Raw genomic sequence first — 22,093 nt, 5'->3', positions numbered from 1 at the left:
TTAGGGCCTGTGTCATATTGCAGTGTCATCTTGCTTATGTAGTTTGAATAATTTTATAGGTTAGATTTGGAAAATGTATTTATCTGAGTCTAATAAGTAGACTAATTTGTGATTTTTATTTCTTTTCAGTTATATGCTCTCATTTTGCTCAAGAACTTTGGCCAGAGCAGGGCATAGAAGATTCTTTCCAAAAAGTGATATTGAGAAGATATGAAAAATGTGGCCATGAGAATTTACACTTAAAAATTGGTTCTACCAATGTGGATGAGTGTAAGGTGCACAAAGAAGGTTATAATAAACTTAACCAGAGTTTGACAACTACACAGAGCAAAGTATTTAAACGTGGCAAGTATGCAAATGTCTTTCATAAATGTTCAAATTCAAACAGACATAAGATAAGGCATACTGGAAAGAAACTTTTGAAATGTAAAGAATATGTCAGATCATTTTGCATGCTTTCACACCTATCTCAACCTAAAAGAATTTATACTAGAGAGAATTCCTACAAATGTGAAGAAGGTGGCAAAGCTTTTAGCTGGTCCTCACCCCTTACTTATTATAAGAGTATTCATACTGGAGAGAAACTCTACAGATGTAAAGAATGTGGCAAAGCCTTTAGTAAGTTCTCAATCCTTACTAAACATAAGGTAATTCATACTGGAAAAAAACCCTACAAATGTGAAGAATGTGGCAAAGCTTTTAACCGATCTGCAATCCTTGCTAAACATAAGATAATTCATACTGGAGAGAAACCCAACAAATGTGAAGAATGTGGCAAAGCCTTTAGTAAGGTCTCGATCCTTAATACACATAAGGCAATTCATGCAGGAGAGAAGCCCTACAAATGTAAAGAATGTGGCAAAGCCTTTAGTAAGGTCTCAACCCTTATTACACACAAGGCAATTCATGCTGGAGACAAGCCCTACAAATGTAAGAAATGCAGCAAAGCCTTTAGTAAGTTCTCAATCCTTACTAAACATAAGGTAATTCATACTGGAGAGAAACCCTACAAATGTGAAGAATGCGGCAAAGCCTATAAATGGCCCTCGACCCTTAGTTATCATAAGAAAATTCATACTGGAGAGAAATCCTACAAATGTGAAGAATGTGGCAAAGGCTTTAGTATGTTCTCAATCCTTACTAAACATGAGGTAATTCATACTGGAGGGAAACCCTACAAATGTGAAGAATGTGGCAAAGCTTTCAACTGGTCCTCAAACCTTATGGAACATAAGAAAATTCACACTGGAGAGACACCCTACAAATGTGAAGAATGTGGCAAAGGCTTTAGTATGTTCTCAGTACTTACTAAACATAAGGTTATTCATACTGGAGAGAAACCCTACAAATGTGAAGAAGGTGACAAAGCCTTCAGCTGGCCCTCAAGCCTTAATGAACATAAGGCAACTCATGCTGGAGAGAAACCCTACAAATGTGAAGAATGTGGCAAAGCTTTCAACTGGTCTTCAAACCTTATGGAACATAAGAGAATTCATACTGGAGAGAAACCCTACAAATGTGAAGAATGTGGCAAAAGCTTTAGTACGATCTCAATCCTTACTAAACATAAGGTAATTCATACTGGAGAGAAACCTTATAAATGTGAAGAATGTGGCAAAGCCTATAAGTGGTCCTCAACCCTTAGTTATCATAAGAAAATTCATACTGGAGAGAAACCCTACAAATGTGAAGAATGTGGCAAAGGCTTTGGTACGTTCTCAATCCTTACTAAACATAAGGTAATTCATACTGGAGAGAAACCCTACAAATGTGAAGAATGTGGCAAAGCCTTTAGTAAGGTCTCAACCCGTACTACACATGAGGCAATTCATGCTGGAGAGAAGCCCTACAAATGTAAAGAATGTGGCAAAGGCTTTAGTACATTCTCAATCCTTACTAAACATAAGGTAATTCATACTGGAGAGAAACCCTACAAATGTGAAGAATGTGGCAAAGCCTATAAGTGGCCCTCAACCCTTAGTTATCATAAGAAAATTCATACTGGAGAGAAACCTTACAAATGTGAAGAATGTGGCAAAGGCTTTGGTACGTTCTCAATCCTTACTAAACATGAGGTAATTCATACAGGAGAGAAACCCTACAAATGTGAAGAATGTGGCAAAGCCTTCAGCTGGTTGTCAGTCTTTAGTAAACATAAGAAAATTCATGCTGGAGAGAAATTCTACAAATGTGAAGCATGTGGCAAAGCCTGTAAGTCATCCTCAACCCTTAGTTATCATAAGAAAATTCATACTGGAGAGAATCCCTACAAATGTGAAGAATGTGGCAAAGACTTTAGTACATTGTCAATCCTTACTAAACATAAGGTAATTCATACTGGAGAGAAACCCTACAAATGTGAAGAATGTGGCAAATCTTTCAACTGGTCCTCAAACCTTATGGAACATAAGAAAATTCACACTGGAGAGACACCCTACAAATGTGAAGAAGGTGACAAAGCCTTCAGCTGGCCCTCAAGCCTTACTGAACATAAGGCAATTCATGCTGGAGAGAAATCCTACAAATGTGAAGAATGTGGCAAAGCCTTCAGCTGGCGCTCAAGCCTTACTGAACATAAGGCAACTCATGCTGGAGAGAAACCCTACAAATGTGAAGAGTGTGGCAAAGCTTTCAACTGGTCCTCAAACCTTATGGAACATAAGAGAATTCATACTGGAGAGAAACCCTACAAATGTGAAGAATGTGGCAAAAGCTTTAGTACGTTCTCAATCCTTACTAAACATAAGGTAATTCATACTGGAGAGAAACCTTATAAATGTGAAGAATGTGGCAAAGCCTATAAGTGGTCCTCAACCCTTAGTTATCATAAGAAAATTCATACTGTAGAGAAACCCTACAAATGTGAAGAATGTGGCAAAGGCTTTGTTATGTTCTCAATCCTTGCAAAACATAAGGTAATTCATACTGGAGAGAAACTCTACAAATGTGAAGAATGTGGCAAAGCCTATAAGTGGCCCTCGACCCTTAGATATCACAAGAAAATTCATACTGGAGAGAAACCCTACAATTGTGAAGAATGTGGCAAAGGCTTTAGTATGTTCTCAATCCTTACTAAACATAAGGTAATTCATACTGGAGAGAAACCCTACAAATGTGAAGAATGTGGCAAAGCCTTCAGCTGGTTATCAGTCTTCAGTAAACATAAGAAAATTCATGCTGGAGAGAAACTCTACAAACGTGAAGAATGTGGCAAAGCCTATAAGTGGCCCTCAACCCTTAGTTATCATAAGAAAATTCATACTGGAGAGAAACCCTACAAATGTGAAGAATGTGGCAAAACCTTTAGTAAGAGCTCAACCCTTACTACACATAAGGCAATTCATGCTGGAGAGAAGCCCTACAAATGTGAAGAATGTGGCAAGGCTTTCAACTGGTCCTCAAACCTTATGGAACATAAGAGAATTCATACTGGAGAGACATCCTACAAATGTGAAGAATGTGGCAAAGGCTTTAGTATGTTCTCAATCCTTACTAAACATAAGGTAATTCATACTGGAGAGAAACCCTACAAATGCGAAGAATGTGGCAAAGCCTATAAGTGGTCCTCGACCCTTAGCTATCATAAGAAAATTCATACTGGAGAGAAACCCTACAAATGTGAAGAATGTGGCAAAGGCTTTGGTACGTTCTCAATCCTTACTAAACATAAGGTAATTCATACTGGAGAGAAACCCTACAAATGTGAAGAATGTGGCAAAGCCTTCAGCTGGTTCTCAGTCTTTAGCAAACATAAGAAAATTCATGCTGGAGAGAAATTCTACAAATGTGAAGAATATGGCAAAGCTTTTAAACAGTTCCCAACCCTTACTACACATAAGAAAATTCATGCTGGAGAGAAACACTACAAATGAGAATAATGTGGCAAAGGCTTCAACCAGTCCTCAAACCTTATGGAACATAAGAGAATTCATACTGGTGAGAAACCCTACAAATGTGAAGAATGTGATAAAGACTTCAACTGGTCCTCACACCTTACTGCTCATAAAAGAATTCATACTGGAGGAAAAGCCCTACAAATGTGAAAAATGTGGCAAAGCTATTAATTAATTCTCAACCCTTACTGAACATAAGGGAATTTATATAGGAGGGAAACCCTACAAATGTGAAGAATGTGGCAAGCCTTTAGCTATTCCTCAATCCTTACTAAACATTCATGTAATTCATACTGGAGGGAATTCCTACAATTGTGTGGAATGTGGCAAAGCCTTTAACCAGTCCTTAAGGCTTACTACATATAAGACAACTCATACTGGAGAGAAACCATGCACGCATGAAGAATGTGGGAAAGCCTCTAATAGATCCTCAATTGTTAAGAGACATAAGCTAATTCCTACACAAGAGAGACTCTACAAACCTGAAAGATGTGACCATGCTTTTGGCAACACCACAGACTTTTCTGAATATAAAAAAAACATACTGATGAGAAATCCTAGAAATGTGAAGAATGTCACAAAGCCTTTAAATGGCTGTCACACTTGGTTGTAGGTAAGATAACTCATACTGGAGAAAACTGCTAGAATAAACAATGTGGCAAACATCTAACCAGTGCTCATGTCTTATTGCAAAGGAAAGCATTTATACTAGCCTGAGCAACAGAGAGAGACTCTGTCTGGAAAAAAAAAATTTTGTAAATGCCATTAATATCTTCTCACAGCTTATTAAACATCAGAGAGTTCATACTAAATAAAAGTATTAAAAGTGCAATCACAGTCACTAGATCTTTCAGAAAATAAAAGCCGTTAAAGTACAGAAGAATATTTATTTTGAGGAAACACATAAGTATTAAGATGGTTGTAGTACATGTACTTGTATCACAGATTTTATTGTACACGTTTTGTACTACAGGAAAACCTGAGGTAGTTGTTCCAACTTTGCTCAACATCAGGGAATTTAAAATTGAAGAGTAACCCTGCAAATTTAATAAATTTGGAAAAACATTTTTTCAAAAACTACAGATTATAAAACACAAAAGCATTTATACTAAAATATGTTTCTGCAGATACAGTAAATATAAAAAATACTTAATCCAAAATTAAGTTTACGTAAATATCAGATAATTCACAGTAGAAATATCTGTCTCTCAAACTTTAGACATTACACTATATCAGACTGCTGAGTATAGGAAAAAATCCAAAACTAAAGTTGGTAAAATGAAAAATTATTTGTATATAACTTTAAAAGAAGTAGATCTTTGAAGAGTTATAATTAAATTTAAAGTATACTTTTTTCTTCAAAATACAGATTTTTTTTTGCCAGACACATTGGCTTACTGTTGCCAATACTTTGTGATGCCAAGGTGGGCAGATCACCTGAGGTCAGGAGTTCAAGACCAGACTTGACAACATGGTGGAATCCCATGTTTACTAAAAAGAAATACAAAAATTAGCCAAGGTCTGCCTTCCAGGTTCATGCCATTCTCCCACCTCAGCCTCCCAATTAGCTGGGACTACAGGTGTCCGCCACCACTCCCAGCGAATTTTTTGTATTTTTAGTACAGACGGGGTTTCACCATATTAGCCAGGATGGTCTCGATCTCCTGACCTCGTGATATGCCCACCTTGGCCACCCAAAGTGCTGAGATTACAAGCATGAGCCATAGCACCTGGCCTAATAACAGAAGTCTTTAGCAGAGCAAAAATGTATAAAATGTATAGTGACATTGAATAAGTAATAATAAACCTACTAACCATAAAAAGCCCTGGGTCATATGAAATCACAGCCAAGTTTTACCACATATACAAAGATAAGCTGGTCCTAAGCCTACTGAATGCATTCCAAAAAATCAAGGTGGGATTTCACCCTAACTAGTTAAATTAAATCAGTGAAATATATGAAACTAAAATCTAGTGACGACACCACAAAAAAAGGAAAGTACAGGTCAATATTCTGGTTGAATATTGGAACAATAATCCTCCATGAAATACTAGCAAACTGATTTCAAAAGCAAATCAGAAAGTTATTTTGCTACATTCATGTGAGCTTTTCCATATATATGAAGGTATTTCATGATATGGAAGTCAATAAGTGTGATTCACCATATAAAGATAATTAAAAGAAAAAAAATTTACAATAAGGGCAGAAAAAGCATTCAAGTAAACCCAATATTGACTCAAAAATGTTGTCAACACACTGGACATGGATGAAAATATCTTAATAAGAGTCATCTATGACAAATCCTTAGCCAACATCATACTAAAAGAGCAAAAACTGGAAGCATTCTCCATGAGAATAAAAATAAGAATATCCATTCTAAACAGTCCTATTGGAGTTATGAAATCCTAGCCAGAGAAATAAAAGGAATCCAAACGAAAACAAAGAAAGTCCAATTATCTTTACTGATGAAAGAATTGTCTACCTAGAATACTTTAAAGATTTCACCAAAAGAGTTCTAAGCCTGGAAAAAGACTTCAAAAAAAATCTCAGAATACAAAATCAACACAAATGCATAGCATTTGTGTACATCAATAATATTCAAACTGAGAACAAATTTAAAAACACAGCTCTATTTACAATAGCCACAAACACACACAAAAAAACCTAGAAATACATTAAATCAAGGGGGTAAAATATCTCTACAAAGAACAACAAAGCATTGCTGAAAGAAATGAGAGACAATGCAAATAAATGAAAAAACATTGCTCATGGATTCAAATAATATAATTAAAATGGTCATTCTGCCTAAAGCAACCTACAGATTAAGTGCTATTTTTATCAGACTATCTATGATGATTTTTACAGAATTAGAAAAAGAAAACTATTCTAAAATACATTCAAAAGAATTAAAGAGCTCAAATAGCCAAGACAACTTCAGACTAAAAGAATAAATCTGAACCAAGCATGGTGGCTCATGCCTGTCATCTCAGCCTTTTGGGAGGCTCAGGTGGATGGATCACCTGAGGTCAGAAGTTTGAGACCAGCCTGGCCAACATGGTGAAACCTGCATCTCTACTAAATACAAAAAATTAGCCAGGTGTGGTGATGCATGCCTGTAATCCCAGCTACTTGGGAGGCTGAGGAAAGAGAACCATTTGAACCTGGGAGGTGGAGGTTGCAGTGAGCCAAGATTGCATCAGAATAACCAGTATAACATGGTTCTGGTACAAAAACAAACATCTAGACCAATGAAATGGAAGAGAGAGTATTGAATTAAGCTATGCTTTGCAATCAGGTTATTTTTACAAAGCCAACAGAAATAAACAAAAGGGGAATTAACTCCCTATTTAGTAAGTAATACTGGGAAAACTGGTTAGTCATATGTGGAAGAAAACTGGACTCCTACCTTTTTCTATAAAAAAAAAAACTCAGTATAGATTAAAGACTTGATCTGTGAGTCTCCAAGCTACAAAAATCTTAGAAGAACACTTAGATAATACTGGCCTCTGGAAAGAATTTAAGACTAACATCTAACATGAGTGCAACAAAAATAAAAATAAAAAATGACATCTAAGCCAAAGAGCTTCTGCACAGTAAAAGAAACTATCAACAAAGTAAACAGATGACCTACAGTATGAAATAAAATATTTGCAAACTGCAGACAATGAAGGATTAATGTACAGAATCTATAATACATTTAATAAAAAAGCAAACATGATATGAATAGCCAGCTTCTTCTCAAAGGAAGACATAAAAGCTGCCAATAAACATGTAAAAATTGCTCAATGTTCCTAATTATCAGAAAGATGTAAATCAAAGTGACAGTGTGCTACCATTTCATACCAGTAAGAATGACTTATTAAAAGTAAGATAAATAAGATGTTGAAGTTGTAGAGAAAAGGAAATCTTTCTACACTGTTGGTGGGAATGCAAATTAATTCAGGGCCTGTGCAAAGCAGTTTGGAGACTTCTCAAAGAACTAGAAATAGAATTGCCATTTGACCAATCAAGCCCATTACTGGATATCTGCCCCCAAAAAGAATAAATAATTTTGCCAAAGAGATGCCAGCACTCACATGTTCGTTGCAGCACTATTCACAATAGCAAAAACAGAATTTAACCAGTTACCCATGAATCTTTAATTGGATAAGAAAAATGATGTACTTATACAACCGCCAATACTATGCAGCAACAGAAGAGAATGAAGTAACGTCTTTTGCAGCAACATGAATGCAGCTCTGCTTCAGGCCATTATTCTAAGCAAATTAATGCATCAGAAAAACAAATGCCACATGTTCTCACTCATACATGGACGCTAAAAATTGGGCGCACATGGAAACAAAGATGAAAACTATATACAAACACTGGGGATTCTAAAAAGAAGGAGGAAGGATGGGAGACAAGCATTGAAAATCTGGTTAGGTATGATGTACACTACTTGGGCAATGGAATTATTACGTATCCAGACCTCAGCATCATGTAGTATACCTGTTTTACAAATCTGCACATGTACCCCTTAAATATAAAAATAATAAAATGTTTATTGGTATAAATGACATGTTCTATTTTTCCAGTGCTGGGTTAATAGTTGAACTTAGGGGTGAAAGACAAATTTTTCACCCCTTAAGGCGTGGTGGTGAATGTTTCTATACCAGATCTCCTCACATTTTATAAGCTAACCTGAAATTTCTTGGTCTATAGCCCAAAAAGTGTTTTATTTTCAAGTGTGCAAGTAAAACAAATTACACCTTTATTATTTATGTATTAACTGTACACTAGACTATAGACTTAATTTGTTACTGTACTCTTTTGGGGGAAAATCTGGTAATTGGTTTAATCATATTTTTTTCAGAATGAACTATTTGTGAAAGTGTGAGACTAAAAATTAGGCTAAATTACTGAATTAGAAATATAAAACATTTTTTTCTAAAAAAAAAAAAAGCACAAAAGTCTTATGGTTGTATTCCAAAAATAATTCAACAGAAAGTGGGGGTTATTTAAGACCACAGTGCTGCAAATACTCATTCCATCACAATAATTCTTGTGAAAAATAGAAATAATGGGTCAGAAGGTATTTTTTTTTTTTTTTTTTTTTTTTTTTTTTTTTTTTACTTGCAATTACAGTTTTATTATAAAGAGTACAAATCAGGACCAACCAAACAAAGAGACACATAGGGCAAGGCCTCAGGGGAGGGTCCCAAATGCACAGGTTCCAGGCTCTGTCCCCATAGAATCTGGCACACCTCTGTGTTCACCAACCAGGATGCTCCCTCAAGCCTCAGTGTCCAGAATTTTTATTGGGATTTCATCATAGATGTTATTCAGTGAATCGTTGGCCATGTGACTGAACTCAGTCTCCAGCCTCCCACCCTACCCCACCCCACAGGTTGGGCTGATATCCCCTGGCTCAAAGCTCCAACCCTGTAATCACATGGTTGGAATTTCTGGCATGGCCAGCTCCCATCCTGAGTCACCTCATTAACATAAACTCAGGCGGGGGCAGAGTGTGTGAATAACACACTCCTATCACTCGGGAAATTCCAAGGATTTAGAAGCTCCCTTTCAGAAACCAGGGAAATTCTTCATTCTAGAATAAATTTTTTATTTTATTCTATTTTATTTATTTATTTATTTATTTATTTATTTTTTTCTTTTATTGTAATTATTATTATTATTATTATTATTATACTTTAGGTTTTATGGTACATGTGCCCAATGTGCAGTAAGTTACATATGTATACATGTGCCATGCTGGTGCACTGCACCCACCAACTCGTCATCTAGCATTAGGTATATCTCCCAATGTTATCCCTCCCCCCTCCCCCCAACCCACAACAGTCCCTGAAGTGTGATGTTCCCCTTCCTGTGTCCATGTGTTCTCATTGTTCAATTCCCACCTATGAGTGAGAATATGCGGTGTTTGGTTTTTTGTTCTTGCGATAGTTTACTGAGAATGATGATTTCCAATTTCATCCATGTCCCTACAAAGGACATGAACTCATCATTTCTTATGGCTGCATAGTATTCCATGGTGTAGATGTGCCACATTTTCTTAATCCAGTCTATCATTGTTGGACATTTGGGTTGGTTCCAAGTCTTTGCTATTGTGAATAATGCGGCAATAAACATACGTGTGCATGTGTCTTTATAGCAGCATGATTTATAGTCCTTTGGGTATATACCCAGTAATGGGATGGCTGGGTCGAATGGAATTTCTAGTTCTAGATCCCTGAGGAATCGCCACACTGACTTCCACAAGGGTTGAACTAGTTTACAGTCCCACCAACAGTGTAAAAGTGTTCCTATTTCTCCACATCCTCTCCAGCACCTGTTGTTTCCTGACTTTTTAATGATTGCCATTCTAACTGGTGTGAGATGGTATCTCATTGTGGTTTTGATTTGCATTTCTCTGATGGCCAGTGATGGTGAGCATTTTTTCATGTGTCTTTTGGCTGCATAAATGTCTTCTTTTGAGAAGTGTCTGTTCATGTCCTTCGCCCACTTTTTGATGGGGTTGTTTGTTTTTTTCTTGTAAATTTGTTGGAGTTCATTGTAGATTCTGGATATTAGCCCTTTGTCAGATGAGTAGGTTGCGAAAATTTTCTCCCATTTTGTAGGTTGCCTGTTCACTCTGATGGTAGTTTCCTTTGCTGTGCAGAAGCTCTTTAGTTTAATTAGATCCCATTTGTCAATTTTGGCTTTTGTTGCCATTGCTTTTGGTGTTTTAGACATGAAGTCCTTGCCCATGCCTATGTCCTGAATGGTATTGCCTAGGTTTTCTTCTAGGGTTTTTATGGTTTTAGGTCTAACATTTAAGTCTTTAATCCATCTTGAATTGATTTTTGTATAAGGTGTAAGGAAGGGATCCAGTTTCAGCTTTCTACATATGGCTAGCCAGTTTTCCCAGCACCATTTATTAAATAGGGAATCCTTTCCCCATTTCTTGTTTTTGTCAGGTTTGTCAAAGATCAGATGGTTGTAGATATGTGGCATTATTTCTGACGGCTCTGTTCTGTTCCATTGATCTATATCTCTGTTTTGGTACCAGTACCATGCTGTTTTGGTTACTGTAGCCTTGTAGTATAGTTTGAAGTCAGGTAGCGTGATGCCTCCAGCTTTGTTCTTTTGGCTTAGGATTGACTTGGCGATGCGGGCTCTTTTTTGGTTCCATATGAACTTTAAAGTAGTTTTTTCCAATTCTGTGAAGAAAGTCATTGATAGCTTGATGGGGATGGCATTGAATCTGTAAATTACCTTGGGAAGGATGGCCATTTTCATGATATTGATTCTTCCTACCCATGAGCATGGAATGTTCTTCCATTTGTTTGTATCCTCTTTTATTTCCTTGAGCAGTGGTTTGTAGTTCTCCTTGAAGAGGTCTTTCACATCCCTTGTAAGTTGGATTCCTAGGTATTTTATTCTCTTTGAAGCAATTGTGAATGGGAGTTCACTCATGATTTGGCTCTCTGTTTGTCTGTTATTGATGTATAAGAATGCTTGTGATTTTTGCACATTGATTTTGTATCCTGAGACTTTGCTGAAGTTGCTTATCAGCTTAAGGAGATTTTGGGCTGAGACAATGGGGTTTTCTAGATATACTATCATGTCATCTGCAAACAGGGACAATTTGACTTCCTCTTTTCCTAATTGAATACCCTTGATTTCCTTCTCCTGCCTAATTGCCCTGGCCAGAACTTCCAACACTATGTTGAATAGAAGTGGCGAGAGAGGGCATCCCTGTCTTGTGCCAGTTTTCAAAGGGAATGCTTTCAGTTTTTGCCCATTCAGTATGATATTGGCTGTGGGTTTGTCATAAATAGCTCTTATTATTTTGAGATACGTCCCATCAATTCCTAATTTATTGAGAGTTTTTAGCATGAAGGGTTGTTGAATTTTGTCAAAGGCCTTTTCTGCATCTATTGAGATAATCATGTGGTTTTTGTCTTTGGTTCTGTTTATATGCTGGATTACATTTATTGATTTGCGTATATTGAACCAGCCTTGCATCCCAGGGATGAAGCCCACTTGATCATGGTGGATAAGCTTTTTGATGTGCTGCTGGATTCTGTTTGCCAGTATTTTATTGAGGATTTTTGCATCAATGTTCATCAAGGATATTGGTCTAAAATTCTCTTTTTTTGTTGTGTCTCTGCCAGGCTTTGGTATCAGGATGATGCTGGCCTCATAAAATGAGTTAGGGAGGATTCCCTCTTTTTCTATTGATTGGAATAGTTTCAGAAGGAATGGTACCAGCTCCTCCTTGTACCTCTGGTAGAATTCGGCTGTGAACCCATCTGGTCCTGGACTTTTTTTGGTTGGTAAGCTATTGATTATTGCCATAATTTCAGCTCCTGTTATTGGTCTATTCAGAGATTGAACTTCTTCTTGGTTTAGTCTTGGGAGGGTGTATGTGTTGAGGAATTTATCCATTTCTTCTAGATTTTCTAGTTTATTTGCATAGAGGTGTTTGTAATATTCTCTGATGGTAGTTTGTATTTCTGTGGGATTGGTGGTGATATCCCCTTTATCATTTTTTATTGCATCTATTTGATTCTTCTCTCTTTTTTTCTTTATTAATCTTGCTAGCGGTCTATCAATTTTGTTGATCCTTTCAAAAAACCAGCTCCTGGATTCATTTATTTTTTGAAGGGTTTTTTGTGTCTCTATTTCCTTCAGTTCTGCTCTGATTTTAGTTATTTCTTGCCTTCTGCTAGCTTTTGAATGTGTTTGCTCTTGCTTTTCTAGTTCTTTTAATTGTGATGTTAGGGTGTCAATTTTGGATCTTTCCTGCTTTCTCTTGTGGGCATTTAGTGCTATAAATTTCCCTCTACACACTGCTTTGAATGCATCCCAGAGATTCTGGTATGTTGTGTCTTGGTTCTCGTTGGTTTCAAAGAACATCTTTATTTCTGCCTTCATTTCGTTATGTACCCAGTAGTCATTCAGGAGCAGGTTGTTCAGTTTCCACGTAGTTGAGCGGTTTTGAGTGAGATTCTTAATCCTGAGTTCTAGCTTGATTGCACTGTGATCTGAGAGACAGTTTGTTACAATTTCTGTTCTTTTACATTTATTGAGGAGAGCTTTACTTCCAAGGATATGGTCAATTTTGGAATAGGTGTGGTGTGGTGCTGAAAAAAATGTATATTCTGTTGATTTGGGGTGGAGAGTTCTGTAGATGTCTATTAGGTCTGCTTGGTGCAGAGCTGAGTTCAATTCCTGGGTATCCTTGTTGACTTTCTGTCTCGTTGATCTGTCTAATGTTGACAGTGGGGTGTTAAATTCTCCCATTATTAATGTGTGGGAGTCTAAGTCTCTTTGTAGGTCACTCAGGACTTGCTTTATGAATCTGGGTGCTCCTGTATTGGGTGCATATATATTTAGGATAGTTAGCTCTTCTTGTTGAATTAATCCCTTTACCATTATGTAATGGCCTTCTTTGTCTCTTTTGATCTTTGTTGGTTTAAAGTCTGTTTTATCAGAGACTAGGATTGCAACCCCTGCCTTTTTTTGTTTTCCATTTGCTTGGTAGATCTTCCTCCATCCTTTTATTTTGAGCCTATGTGTGTCTCTGCACGTGAGATGGGTTTCCTGAATACAGCACACTGATGGGTCTTGAGTCTTTATCCAATTTGCCAGTCTGTGTCTTTTAATTGGACCATTTAGTCCATTTACATTTAAAGTTAATATTGTTATGTGTGAATTTGATCCTGTCATTATGATGTTAGCTCGATATTTTGCTCGTTAGTTGATGCAGTCTCTTCCTAGTCTCAATGGTCTTTACATTTTGGTATGATTTTGCAGTGGCTGGTACCGGTTGTGCCTTTCCATGTTTAGCGCTTCCTTCAAGAGCTCTTTTAGGGCAGGCCTGGTGGTGACAAAATCTCTCAGCATTTGCTTGTCTGTAAAGTATTTTATTTCTCCTTCACTTATGAAGCTTAGTTTGGCAGGATATGAAATTCTGGGTTGAAAATTCTTTTCTTTAAGAATGTTGAATATTGGCCCCCACTCTCTTCTGGCTTGTAGGGTTTCTGCCGAGAGATCCGCTGTTAGTCTGATGGGCTTCCCTTTGATGGTAACCCGTCCTTTCTCTCTGGCTGCCCTTAACATTTTTTCCTTCATTTCAACTTTGGTGAATCTGACAATTATGTGTCTTGGAGTTGCTCTTCTCGAAGAGTATCTTTGTGGCGTTCTCTGTATTTCCTGAATCTGAATGTTGGCCTGCCTTGCTAGATTGGGGAAGTTCTCCTGGATAATATCCTGCAGAGTGTTTTCCAACTTGTTCCCATTCTCCCTATCACTTTCAGGTACACCAATCAGACGTAGATTTGGTCTTTTCACATAGTCCCACATTTCTTGGAGGCTTTGCTCATTTCTTTTTATTCTTTTTTCTCTAAACTTCCCCTCTCGCTTCATTTCATTCATTTCATCTTCCAGGGCTGATACCCTTTCTTCCATTTGATCGCATCGGCTCCTGAGGCTTCTGCATTCTTCACGTAGTTCTCGAGCCTTGGTTTTCAGCTCCATCAGCTCCTTTAAGCACTTCTCTGTATTGGTTATTCTAGTTATACATTCTTCTAAATTTTTTTCAAAGTTTTCAACTTCTTTGCCTTTGGATTGAATATCCTCCCGTAGCTCGGAGTAATTTGATCGTCTGAAGCCTTCTTCTCTCAGCTCGTCAAAGTCATTCTCCGTCCAGCTTTGTTCCGTTGCTGGTGAGGAACTGCGTTCCTCAGATGGAAATGCAGAAATCACCCATCTTCTGCGTCGCTCGCGCTGGGAGCTGTAGACCGGAGCTGTTCCTATTCGGCCATCTTGGCTCTTCCCCTTTCAGAAGGTATTTTTAGAGTACTTTTCTTATGCTATTGCAGTGTGAAATTCTTGTCTTTATTAATTTCCATATGAAAGTCTGTACTTGAACAAAAGATGCCGTTAATTTCAAGTGAAGATGCTCACACATTTATTCTCCCTAGACGGGCACTGGCATGTTTGCAATCAAGATGTAGCATTTCTTGCCTTCCTTGTGCTGCTGTGTTTGTGTGAACTGAAAAGGCAGCAAGTAAAGAAGAATGAACCATGACATTTCTAATTTCAACAGCCACAGCCTCTGTAATTGTATCATCTAGAAATAATGACAGTATTTCAAAACTGACAAAAAGAAAGGGATACTTTATTTTAGTTTATTATTTATAGTTTCTAAAAATTTATAGTTTCTGATTTATTATATGCTAAAAAACCTGAACATGCAGCTACCTAAAATTTCTACCTAGATGATAGTCTTAATATTTTAATAGCTTATAATTGACAGTCAAAATTGCCTCATTTGATTTACTGGAAAGCAGTTATTTATCTTCTAAGTAAGTGTAAATAGGTTATCCATAATCTTAAACATACAGATCTTTTAAGATTAGCATTATGTCTAGATTTAAATAAAATGTATAGGCTTGTAGTAACATAAATTTTTGTACTTATTTTCTAATAAAAGTGAAAAAGCAAAATAAATAAGTTGCTAAAATGATTTTTAAAAGGAACTTTATATATCTTCATTAAATAACATTTAAAACCACATTGTAAGTGAGTGATCAGTAATTCCAATCTTTTTTAATCACTGAGAAAACTTAAATTATTCAATTGGAAGAAGTATTCTTATATTAGCATTTCTGAAACTCAGAAACTGTAGACCACTCAATGGACGATGATGTACATGCAGATCACAAATTTTCTATGTAATAATAGGCTAATCCTAGATTTTAATATAAAAATTTAATATAATTCTAAATTAAAACTAGTGGCTGTTTTAAGTCATGAGAGATATCATTGTTAGAATCCATTTACCAAAGTATTTGGTTAAATGCAGAATGTCTGTCAGTTTTTTCATTTAGAGAGAAGAAGGCATATTTTTTGTTTACTTGTTTAATACATTTATGTTAATTTGATAAATTTCAATATAGTTTAAAAATGTATATTAAATTTTTTTTCTAACAAGTGAAGGAAATCATTTATTTAAAAATTTAGAGAGAATTTTACTCTAAACAGTTGCTTTAGAGTCTGTCTTTCAAAGTACTATATTATTTTGAACATTAAAAATCAACAGTCTATTTCTGAGTGCTGGATTCTGACTGTTCTTGATATTAAAAGTTTACTTACCTACATCTGTGAATGAGCAAGCCATTTGAAATAAAAAATATATATGTATATGTTTCCTAAAATTTTAAGATGAACAACCACATTTTTCTCCGGTGCCACATCTTAAATCTTACTTCACTCTGTCTTATAAAAAAAAGTATTCGTAGTATTTTTGATTAGTAAATCACAGTTGCATAAATTTATGGGATACAATGTGATGTTTTAGTATATGTATAAAATATGGAATAATTAAGTTTTGTTTAATAACATCTATGAACTTGCTTACCTATCATTTTTGTGGTGGTACACTTGAAATTTACTCTTAGTTATTTTGAAATATACAATATTTTATAGTTTACTATAGTTACCCTGCTGTGCAATAGGTCTCAAAACTTACCTAACCTATTTGAAATTTTTTACTTTTTGTCAACTCCCTATCTTTTCATAAAGTTTATATCCATTCTGAATGTGAATATATGAACATTTGCCAAGAATACTATTAAAAACATTCAACTACTATTATAGCCCCAGACTGTAAATCTAGTCTCTCAATTTAGAGTAAATTAAGAGAAGATTTATTTTTTTCAGCCAAGCAAATAAGTGTATAAAACTAAAGGGTAACAAACATTCCATTAGTTGCCAAAAAAAATAGTATGACTAGATTCAATAAGTGTCTAGCTATGCAAATGACAGTTCAATTAAATTAAGACCCTAATAGGTGCATGTGAAAAGCATTGATGTGCAATGTGTTGCACCTCCACTCAGCACCTTTTTTTGCCCATTTGTAAAGATATCAGTTTCCTCTGTGTGTTTCAGAGCGAATACTAAAAATTGAAAATTCTATGTTCAGAGTAATTACTGAGAACATGGTTAAAACATTTCTTCAATGTTATGAAAAGTTTTTATAAATATCACTCCACTTCAAAAAGTCTTTTAGTAAAAGATTTTTTATTTATAGTACTCAATTTAGATTCATAAAAATTTTAATATTCCAGGAAAGTCAGAGACACCTAAATGTAAACAAAATTCCATAAAGCTTGAATGAGATAAATTCCTCTTGGTTAAGAATTTTATTTTATTAATATAGAGAAAAATAGAAAACCAGTACTTCAGGCAAAATAACAGTTTTTGGCACAGAAGTATCACCAAAACAAGTGCTCTTCATCATCATTGTTAAAGTAAGAAGAGCATTGCCTGCTTTCCTGGAAGCAGCTGGCCTGTTTTCCACTGATATAAAATGGAGAAGGCATTCAAATAGTGAAAGAGGGTGATATAAATGGAATACTTATATGAAATACAGTTTATAATAAAAAGTAGCATTTGATGTTTTACAACCGTAGATGAGACTATTAACATGAGGTCATAATATTATTATTTCTATTGACAAATTAACTTCATTTACAATACTCTTATTTCAGATAATATTCCTTTTTCTGCTCCATATTTGCTAGATTTTGGCCAACTCTTATCTGAACTCAATTGAAATCAACAAAACAATTCGATTCTACCACAAGCATTTTATTATTGATGCATGTGCTTATTTTGCTTAAAATACATTAGCTTTTGAAAAGATTTATAGTTTTGTTTCTGAGTGTTGCTTATTTCTGAGAAGTTGCTGTTGTGCTAGAAAACTGCTATTCTCAACTCTACTCACATTGACTAATAGCAAGTGGAAGTGATGTGTGGATGAGAAGTAAATGTGTCTTCTCTGCATCTCTTTTTTAATCAATTGGCTGAAGAAAGAGAATGCAGATAGAAGGTGAAAGAAAATATAATCCCTGAAAGATCATGAAAAAGTCCTTTTCATCAGGAAAAAAAAGGAAGTGGTGATTTGAGCAGAATATATAAAAAGACTTAATTTTTTTAAATGTTCTTTTTTTTGAAATATGAAAAAAGCTGACCAAATAAAGTTTAAATGAATTAAGTATAGCTCCTAGTATAACTCACAGTTAATATAAGTTGACTATCCTCTCTGTAGACATCTTTCATCAGCCCTTTTCACCATACAGCTAGACCTCAGCTAACACTTATTATGTGTCACAAAAATGAATCACTTTAGAAGCCATCTTAACAATGAGACAATTTGTTGTGGGAAGTCAAGGACCCCAAACGGAGAGACCAGCTGGAGCTGTGGCAGAGGAACATAAATTGTGAAGATTTTATTTTAATATGGACATTTATCACTTCCCTAAAAATACTCTTATAAGTTCTTATGCCTGTCTTTACTTGAATCTCTGAACAAAAATTGTGAAGATTTCATGGACATTTATCAGTTCCCAAATAATACTCTTATAATTTCTTTCACCTGTCTTACTTTAATCTCTTAATCCTGTTATCTTCGTAAGCTGAGGATGTATGTCACCTCAGGACCACCAGTATTGTACAAATTGATTGTAAAATGTGTGTTTGAACAATATGAAATCAGTGCACCTTGAAAAACAACAGAATAACAGTGATTTTAGGGAACAAATGAAAACAACCATAAGGTGTGACTGCCTGTGGGGTAGGGCAGAATAGAGCCATATTTTTCTTCTTTAGGAGAGCCTACAAACAGACGTGCAAGTAGGGAAGATATCACTGAATTCTTTTCCTAGCAAGGAGTATTAATCATTAAGACTCTGGGAAAGGAATGCATTCCTCGGCGGAGGTCTATTAATGGTCACTCTGGCAGTGTCTGTCTTATGTGATTGAGATAAGGACTAAAATATGCCCTGGTCTCCTGCAGTACCCTCAGGCTTATTAGGGTGGGGAAAAAACCCCACCCTGATGAATTTGTGGTCAGACTGGTTCTCTGCTCTTGAACCCAGTTTTCTGTTGTTTAAGATGTTTATCAAGCCAATATGTGCACAGCTGAAGATAGACCCTCATCAGTATTCTAATTTTGCCCTTTGCCTTGTGATCTTTGCTTTTGTCCTTGCCCTGTTTACTCAGAAGCATGTGATCTTTGTTCTCTTTTTGCTCTTTGAAGCATGTGATCTTTGTGACGTACTCCCTGTTCGTACACCCTCTCTGCTTTCGAAGTCCTTAATAAAAACCTGCTGGATTTGTGGCTCAGGTGGGCATCACAGTCCTACTGATATGTGATGTCACCCCTGGAGGCCCAGCTACAAAATTCCTCTCTTTGTACTCTTTCTCTTTATTTCTCAGACCAGCTGACACTTACGGAAAATAGAAAGAACATATGGTGAAATATTGGGGGTGGGTTTCCCTGATAACAAGTGACTTCTGGTACACAATTCAGAACATCTACAAAAGGAGTGGTGAACAGATTTCAACTGTGATGCAGATTCTTATTCATTGGCATTGGTAGCTGAGTGCTGTGTTAAGGATTCTGGAATCTCTACTTATTAAGTTGAAGTAGATCATCATAAAGGTCTTCATTCTTATCATCTTCACATTGAGTAGAGTTGCTTTATTTTCTGCAATTGTGTTTAAAACTGTCCAAAGAGACTCTCCAAATGCTTGGCTTTCTGTCTGGAAATTTCAAATGAGGTTTTTGGGTATGAATCTTTTTCTAGTTTCACACAGCTGCAGAGGCTTCAGGAAACTTACAATCATGGTGGAAGGCAAAGGGGAAGCAAAGACTTTCTGGTTTGGCTGGAGAAAAAGCTACAATATACTGACTGGTCTCATTCGGGATGTTCTTGACATTCAGGATAGGTGGGGTGACCCAGCAACCATATGGACACTATCCATTCCAGTGACGCTCAAACTTCAGCATGCATCAGAGTCCCTGCAAGGCTTGCTAAGACACAGAGTGCTGAGCCCACCTCTAAGACTTTTTTCTTTTTAAGGAATAAAGAGCATTCCATTGTGTAAACATACCACTTTTTAAAATTCATGTACCTGTTGATGTACACTTAGGTTGATTTCATACCTTAGCTATTGTGAGTAATCCACTTTTTTTCCTTTTCTTTCTTATATATCTCTTTTTTTATCTCTAGAAACATTTTAATTTTATACTATAAATTATGACTGTTAGATACCTTTATTTCTAAGCCTTCTTTTGGTTAATATTTTGGCTGATTGAAACAATAAATTTTTAAAAAGTTTTTTGGATCAAAGCCATTACATTATTATTAACATAATTTGAGACAATATAGCAATAAAAATCAACACTGATTAGTGAAACAACAATTTTCTAGCCCCTGGTAATCATTTTCTCTCCCACCCAACATAAAAGTTGAATCTTTGTGTCATTTCTCCCAGTTTTAAGAAAGAAGCTTCTGATTAAATTGGTCAGCATATAATTTTGTAAAATTTTACTTTTTTAATCTAAAAATTAAACTGCTCTATTACCAGAAAAGCTATTTTTAATGTGTATTATTTTACTCTATTTTATCTAAATTCTTCAGAAATACTAAGCTGACAAAATATGCACTCAAATTTTTTTGAAAATTAAAAATGCTTAAGAAACATTTTTTACAGAATCTAAAAGTAAAAATATTTTTAGTTTCTTAGAGAACATCTCTCAAATACTTCAAGTTACCTTCTTCTGACAGTATATATATTTTTTTATGTTGCTATAATACAGCTTTGCTGTCCTTTGTTGTCAACTCCATCATTTTTATTCTATTTTCTTGTGCAATATTTATGCTATGCATTTTATATTTTAAAAGTTGTAGAGCATGCAATATAATCTTCAAACAATTGACAAATGTTTTTCCATGTATAACTGTCTGCTTAATCCTCAGTCACTTTATTTTCCCTCCTCAAAGGCGTTTTTACTGCCTGAAAAGCAAAGGGATCATTCAAGTGAGTGTGCTGAGCTGGTCTTCTCCAGTGTCAGTCTATTCACATTCACAAAGGTATTCTTCTGGTGAAAGAGGGTTCACTTCAACACTATTATAACAGCAATATGGAAAAGATGTAATAGAATACAATGTGAATCATGGCTTTCTAAGAAAATAACTTAATTTTTCTTTTTCTGTGTATGTGAGTATGTGGTAATTGTAAGGTTGGGAATTGAGACTGAAGTGAGAGAGAAGAACACTTCACATGGGTAGCACAAGAAGATCCTATGTAACATTCTTGTTTGTCAAACATACCCAGAATGATTTTGTGAAGTATTATGTTGCTGTATTCATCACTTATTAGTATCTGGTGGTCATTTTTTACTTTATAAATTTAAATATGCACTTTTCATCATCCAGGGTCCTGTCCTTGATGCTTAAGTGCTCAGACATAAAACTTAAAATATTGATGAAAGATGAGTTCCTTTTTTTTTTTTTTATCATGAGACTGAGTCTCACTCTGTCACCAGGGTGGAGTGCAATGGTGTGATCTCAGTTCACTGCAATCTCCACCTCTGAGGTTCAAGCAATTCTCATGCCTCAGCCTCCTGAGTCACTGGGATTACAGGTGTGTGCCATTATGCCTGGCTTGGTAGGTATGTGGTTATGAGGTATGTGGTTAGGGGCTCTCTGGGGACCCTTCCCTTGCTGTCCACCTTAGGCTAACTAGCTAATCCCTCTCAGTCTCCTCTCAGGAGTGGAGACCCTAACTGCTGTTAGGGAGAATAGGCATTGATATTTTTGGCTATTCCTCACTGGAGAGGGGTGCTGTGTAGAAAAGAGCAGCTAGGATTTCTTCCAGGGCTGGTTTAAGTGTCTCAGAAGAAATGTGTGTTTATGCATCATTCCATTTGCATTACCACTTGGAGCTTGATAGTTTTTAGGGAAAAAGAAACAATCTGGTTTAGTAGAGGACATGAATTGAAATGAAACAAGGAGGGTAGGAAACACCTAAAAATGTTGAGGCTACTGACACACCCTGATAGCTGGTAGCTATAGTTTTATTTGCTAAGATTTGTGTGCATGAGGCTTGGCTTTGGTTGGTTCCCTTGATCTTACTTTCTGATAAAAGAAATGTCTGAGTTATTGGCACCTTATTTATTTCCATCACCCAGTCAGATTTGCAGAATAATTGCTTAGAACTAGAATATTGATTTAGGTTTTTACATTACCCATCCCTTTCTTTGTTTTCTGAGCTGCAGGCAGAGATTGCTGGTTGGCTTACAGGAATAAGCAGGGTTGGTTTAAAATGTCATCAAAAACTTTAAAACAATGAAGGAGAC

The 22,093-nt window shown here is 35.9% G+C and overlaps 1 protein-coding gene across 1 annotated transcript in view; it reads left to right on the top strand.

Moving 5' to 3' along the window:
- Nucleotides 1-22,093, top strand: part of LOC100936299 (zinc finger protein 208) — a 255,057-nt gene that overhangs the window by 226,629 nt on the left and 6,335 nt on the right. Inside the window, exons 5-6 of the mRNA XM_063720040.1 lie at nucleotides 130-3,764; nucleotides 21,514-21,522. Coding sequence (XP_063576110.1) covers nucleotides 130-3,764; nucleotides 21,514-21,522 — 3,644 coding nt within the window. The remainder of the gene's footprint in view (nucleotides 1-129; nucleotides 3,765-21,513; nucleotides 21,523-22,093) is intronic.

Source organism: Pongo abelii, chromosome 20 (genome assembly GCF_028885655.2).
Source record: "Pongo abelii isolate AG06213 chromosome 20, NHGRI_mPonAbe1-v2.0_pri, whole genome shotgun sequence".
In the NCBI taxonomy this organism is placed as follows: domain Eukaryota; kingdom Metazoa; phylum Chordata; class Mammalia; order Primates; family Hominidae; genus Pongo; species Pongo abelii.
The sequence above is the reverse complement of the archived record's forward strand: the minus strand, read 5'-3'. Positions and strand labels throughout refer to the sequence as shown.